This window comes from Danio rerio, chromosome 20, assembly GCF_049306965.1.
Source record: "Danio rerio strain Tuebingen ecotype United States chromosome 20, GRCz12tu, whole genome shotgun sequence".
NCBI classification, from domain to species: Eukaryota; Metazoa; Chordata; class Actinopteri; order Cypriniformes; family Danionidae; genus Danio; species Danio rerio.
Window position 1 is genome coordinate 289,052 of NC_133195.1, and position 6,365 is coordinate 295,416.

General features: G+C 33.0%; 1 protein-coding gene across 1 annotated transcript in view; it reads left to right on the plus strand.

Moving 5' to 3' along the window:
• lama4 (laminin, alpha 4) overlaps nt 1-5,690 on the plus strand; it is a 40,858-nt gene extending 35,168 nt beyond the window's left edge. The window contains 5 exon segments of the mRNA NM_001039065.2: nt 48-207; nt 871-1,001; nt 1,376-1,469; nt 4,172-4,291; nt 5,249-5,690. Of these exon segments, the coding sequence (NP_001034154.1) occupies nt 48-207; nt 871-1,001; nt 1,376-1,469; nt 4,172-4,291; nt 5,249-5,394 (651 nt within the window). The 3' untranslated portion in view covers nt 5,395-5,690.
• Nucleotides 5,691-6,365: the final 675 nt, after the last annotated feature.

The following is a 6,365-nucleotide window of genomic DNA, read 5'->3' on the forward strand; positions in this document are numbered from 1 at the left end:
GGTGTAATAAGAAGTGTGAGGTTCAACTCTTTCTTCTCCTACTTTAGAGGACATCTGTGTCGAGTTTCACTGGCTGTGTGCGGAGTCTCCAGCTGAATGGCCGCTCGCTCACCTCTGCCTCCCACAGTTTTGGGGTCACCCCCTGCTACGAGGGCCCCTCGGAACCGGGGACGTACTTCGCTGAGGAGGGAGGATATGTGCTGCTGGGTAATGTACTTTATTACTCTTGACACAGACGTCCTTAAGTAAATGTTTGGGAGAACGAGGAGCACAGTGTATATTTCCACCATGGCTCAGTGATTTGTCTGTCCACAGGAATTTACTTACTTTAATGTTGTTGTATGGACTTCTCTCTCAGATATTCACTGCAAAAAATGCTGTTTTACTTAATTACTTGGATTTTCTGTCTTGCTTCTAGTCCAAACATCTTAAAGAACACTCCTATAATATCCAGCTGCAGACCCACACACGTTTCAGGACACTCCATCTAGTGTTAGGTTAGGTTTCCCAGTGCTGGGTTGCTGATGGAAGGGCATCCACTGTGTAAAATGCATGGGGAGAACATGCAAACTCCACACAGAAACGCCAACCGACCTAGCCGGGACTCGAATCAGTGACCTCCTTGCTGTGAAGCAATTGTGCTACCCACTGCGCCACCCTAACTGTGACACCCTTTTAATAAATATTGTACACATAAATCATGTTAGCATACTTGCGTCAGCTCATTTTTAAATTGCATCCAGTAAAGAAGGTGCCGTTTACCATGTTTGGTTCTCCCTGGCCTGGATGGTGTGGCTGGGATTGTGTGTCTTGAATCGGATCGGAGTATAATGTGCTGACATAAATGAATGTTCTTTTTCTGTCGTGCAGATGACTCCTTTCATTTCGGCTCAAGCTTTAAGATGGCGATGGAGGTTCGCCCCCGTGTGGCTTCAGGGGTGCTACTGCATGTCTTCATGGAGCAGAAGGAATATCTCACCGTGTACATCTACCAGAGCCAGGTCTGGAACTCCTAATCTAAGCAGTCATTCTAAACACTCCATGCTCTGCCATCACATTTCTGTCAATAATATAGTCATGATTTAAAATGCAAGTTGACCATCATACAAGTTCTTTAAGGTTGATGTGACCATGACAGGGGAACAGTATTAGCTGATAATTCCTACATTAATGCCGTGTGCTGTTGGTAGTTGTATGAGCAGGCAATAGCGAAGGCCAGCTTGACAATGGAAAAACCCAGTTTATTGTGGCCTTGTGCATGCATTTCATGCATTTAATAAGAAGTGTGAAGAATAGTTGGCGATTCATTCCGCTGTGATAAATCAGGGCCTATAGCTGAAGGAAAATGACTGACTGATTTGATGGTGTTTTGCAGGTGGTGGTTGTGGTGAATAATGGTATCGCGGAGTTCTCCACCCACGTCTCTCCCACACAAGAAATCTGTGATGGAAACTGGCACAAGATCACAGGTAGAGACCTGAACTCTGTTCTAAAGGTCGTCGCACACTGAAGTCTGTCCACTTTATTTTGTATTCAAAATTCATATTCGTATTCAAACCCTGCACACTGAATCCAAAGCGTATTGATTAATCCATGAGCTGAATAACTCACAATACAATACAAAATGGAGTCTTCAAGCAGTGAAGATGATGCTGTTGACTGCTTCCTGCTTAACTAAAGAAAGAGGAGGAGGAAATATTGGGTTCGTCCTATTCCTTCATTGAGAGAGGAGCTCAAACAGCTACAGGAGTACTCGGATCTATTCAGGATGTCCGTGGCTCAGTTTAATACTTTGCTAGCAATACAGAAAACACATGTTAAAAAGAAGACTACAGATTTCTGTGAAACAAATGATCCTGAATGGGGACATTGGCATGGGGCAGGCTGTCTAAGGTATGGAGACACAGACAGACCAAACAAACTAGCATACAATAAATTAAAAAAAATTAGTCTTGTATTAGTTTCTTCTACGCCATTTTGCTTTTCGCTTGGAGGTGGTCCTGATAAATTTTCGCTTTTAAGACAGTCCTGAATTTCAAAATATACCATAAAATATAATATTCAAAATTTAATAATATAATATTCAAAATATAATATAATATAATAATATATTATTCAAAATATAATATAATATGATAATATAATATTCAAAATATAATGTAATATGATAATATAATATTCAAAATATAATGTAATAATATAATATTCAAAATATATAATATAATAATATAATATTCAAAATATAACATAATATGATAATATAATATTTAAAATATAATATAATAGTATAATATTTAAAATATAATATAATATTATAATATAATATTCTAAATATAATATAATAATATGATTTTCAAAATATAATGTAATATAATAACATAATAGTTAAAATATAATAATATAATATAATATTTAAAATATAATATAATAATATAATATAATATATTATAATAATATAATATTCAAATATAATATAATAATATAATATTCAAAATATAATATAATAATATAATATTTAAAATATAATATAATTATATATTATTCAAAATATAATATGATAATGTAATATTCAAAATAGAATATAATATAATAATATTTAAAATATAATATAATAATATAATATAATATATTATAATAATATAATATTCAAAATATAATATAATAATATAATATTGAAAATATAATATAATAATATAATATTTAAAATATAATATAATAATATAATATTCAAAATATAATATAATAATATAATATTTAAAATATAATATAATTATATATTATTCAAAATATAATATGATAATGTAATATTCAAAATAGAATATAATATAATAATATTTAAAATATAATATAATAATATAATATAATATATTATAATAATATAATATTCAAAATATAATATAATAATATAATATTGAAAATATAATATAATAATATAATATTTAAAATATAATATAATAATATAATATTCAAAATATAATATAATAATATAATATTTAAAATATAATATAATAACATAATATTCAAAATATAATATATTATTATAATATTCAAAGTATAATATAACTAACCATATGCAAATGTTTTTAAGACGGACGAAGGTTTTGGAGGCAGTGGGTTAATACTGTGTGTCAAATGTGTAAACTTTATGCACAGAAGTTTCAGATTCAGTGTGCAACACACTGTACTGTTATAACATCTGCATCATTGAAACGTTTAACTAACTCATTGGACAACATTTAAAGGAATAGTTCACCTAACAATGAAAATGATGCCATTACTCAGCCTTATGTCATCGCAGACCACTGAGATCTACGTTCATGTTCAGGACACACATTAGGATATTTTAGATGAAATTCGAGAGCTCCCTCATCCTCCTATAGGCAGTGGTGTTCATGACACGTTCAAAGTGCAGAAAAGGAAGTAAAAATATTGTCAAAACATTCATTGTGACTTCAGTGATTCGACTGTAATCATGTGAAGCTCCTCTACACGTGTGCACCAACAAAACAACCCTAAAAAAATGACTAACCAATGACTCGTCTTCATCATCAGATCAGAGTGCACGTTTACTCTGGCCAATACGATGCTTTCGCCGCTGACTCTAATGATAATACGTTGTACTCCCCATAGTAAAAACACCCTGACCTGTCGCAGAAGAGGAACGTATTGTCATACAAAGGTCATTTTTGCAGTTTTTTTGGTGTACAAAAGTGTTCTTGGAGCTCCTTCATGATTACAGTCGAACCACTAAAGTCACTAGGACTGTTTTGACAATGTTTTGGGTTCCTTTTCTGAACTTTGAATGTCTCGGGATCAGTGCTGTCAGCGGAGGATGAGAGAGCTCCTGGATTACATCTAAAATAACTTGATTTGTGTTCTGAAAATGAAGGAAGGAAGGCCTCAGGGGTTTGAAATGATATGAGGTTGAGTAATTAACAAAATAGTTTAAATTATTTTGGCTGAAATAATCCTTTAATCCTTGTGCTTTGAAAATCGTAATTCGTTTTATTTCATAAAAATTACTTTAAATGTTTTTTCCTTTTCTTTTCAGCAATGGTACCTAGATGTAATCTCTGTACTCATTAAAGGTTTCACTTGAATTTGCCATAGATCATCACATGAGTAAGACAATTTTGGTGCATTAAATGATGAAGCTTTGTTGTTTTTGCAGTGATCAGAGATGGTAGCGTGCTTCAGCTGGATGTGGACTCAGAGGTGAATCACGTTGTGGGGTCTGTCAGTGACGCAGCCCAGAGCAGCAGTTCGCCAGTGTTTATCGGTGGAGCTCCAGGTCAGTCTAATGCTGGCAGACAGTAGTCCACATCACATTTAGTCATCTGATATATAAAAGTAGATTTTATTAAATTTTTTATGTTGAGGTCAGTATTATTAGCCCTTTAGGATTTTTTTCTTTTATTAGCATCAGATCAAACCACTGTTGTTCAATGACTTGACTGTAATTTAACCTAACTTACCTAGTTTACCTAATTAATCTAGGAAAACCTTTCAGCTGAATATTAATATCTTGCAAAATAATCATGGCAAAAACAAAAGAAATTAGTTGTTTTATTAAAACTATTACATCTAAAAATATGTTGAAAACAAATTGTGTAACAGCACTCTGGAAATATTTTAGAAAGGTTTGCAATTTCACCGGAGGGCTACACATTTTGACTTGTATACTGTGTATTTATATATATATATATATATATATATATATATATATATATATATATATATATATATATATATATATATATATATATATATATATATATGAAGTGTTCATCTGACATTTTTGTCTAAAATTAGCACTTTCTCCTATGGTTATGTTCAGTTATTTCTCTTTAACAAACTTTTCAATTCAATTAAATTCAGCTTTATTTGTATAGCGCTTTTACAATGTAGATTGTGTCAAAGCAGCTTCACATAAATGGTCATAGTAACTGGAACAGTGTGGTTCAGGATTTAGTGTTTAAGTTCAGTTAGGGTTAGTTTCTTAGCCATAATTGTCAAATTTCTGAATCTACACACAGGAGCTAAACACAAGCTAAATATTTAGATATTTTGACAATTGTGTGAGCAAAATAATCTTGCTTTTCCTTTTTGACATCAGATTATTTGGCTTACCATATTGGCAGGTTATATATATATATATATATATATATCATAACACTGTTTCTCTTTACATGCTATACTGTATTGTGAGAGCTTGTTCATGTCTGTTTGACCTCTTTCTCTGCTCCAGACTCCATGCTGTCCCACAGTCTGCTCAGCAGGAGAGGCTTCACGGGCTGCATGAGGAGCATGTCTGTAAACGAGACCCCTGTGAGCTTCAGCAAAGCTGCGCTGGTCAGTGGATCAGTCGGGGTGGGCGCCTGTCCTTCTGCTTGAGCTGTGCCCGCTCTGTCTTCAAGACCACCCAAAGGAAGAGGTGTTTATTGCTTGGGTGGAATAAAGAGTGGAGCACCACCGCCCCTGCATTTATAATGCTCTTAAGCATCATTTATAACTGTTTTATTACTTTTGCATTTATTACTAAACCTAATCACGGCAATTCAACTGAGACCGAAAGATCTACATGTGTGTGAAAGGCTGAAACATTAAACAAAAGTGTGTGAGAGACCAAGAGAAAGACTAAGCAGTCATATATATACTGTCCTGTCATTTCAATAAACTGCTTCACTTGATGTTTTCTGATATTTGCTTTGAGGTTAAATCTCTATCTGTCTATCTATCTATCTATCTATCTATCTATCTATCTATCTATCTATCTATCTATCTATCTATCTATCTATCTATCTATCCATCCATCCATCCATCCATCCATCCATCCATCCATCCATCCATCCATCCATCCATCTATCCATCCATCCATCCATCCATCCATCCATCCATGGACATATTTATGAACTCCTCTGTAAATGCAGCTTGATTTACAAATCTGTTGGCATTTGGCAAAAGATGATAACAATTACTGTGGCAATTTTTGCAGCATTTAAGCAAGAGATTAAAAATTACGTACGATTCCAGATTCACTTAATAAGAAAAGCACTCAAAACGAATACAATAACACAACCTTTAATGTGTGTACTCTGTTGTCTCTAAATCACTGTTGTCTATTTTGTTTTGCCCCTAATTTCTTTATATTATATCTATCCTCAAATCAGAGAACCATGAGATTTCTTTGTTTTGATTTCGGTAGTTTTTTCCTCGTTTTTTTCTTTACTGGTATCATTGTAAGTAATCTAATGAATAATATTGTAACTGATGTGCTCCAAATGTATGCATCTATCATACAATCTATTCAATAATTCATTCATTAATTTTCTTTTCGGCTTAGTCCCTTTCTGTTCTATAATATA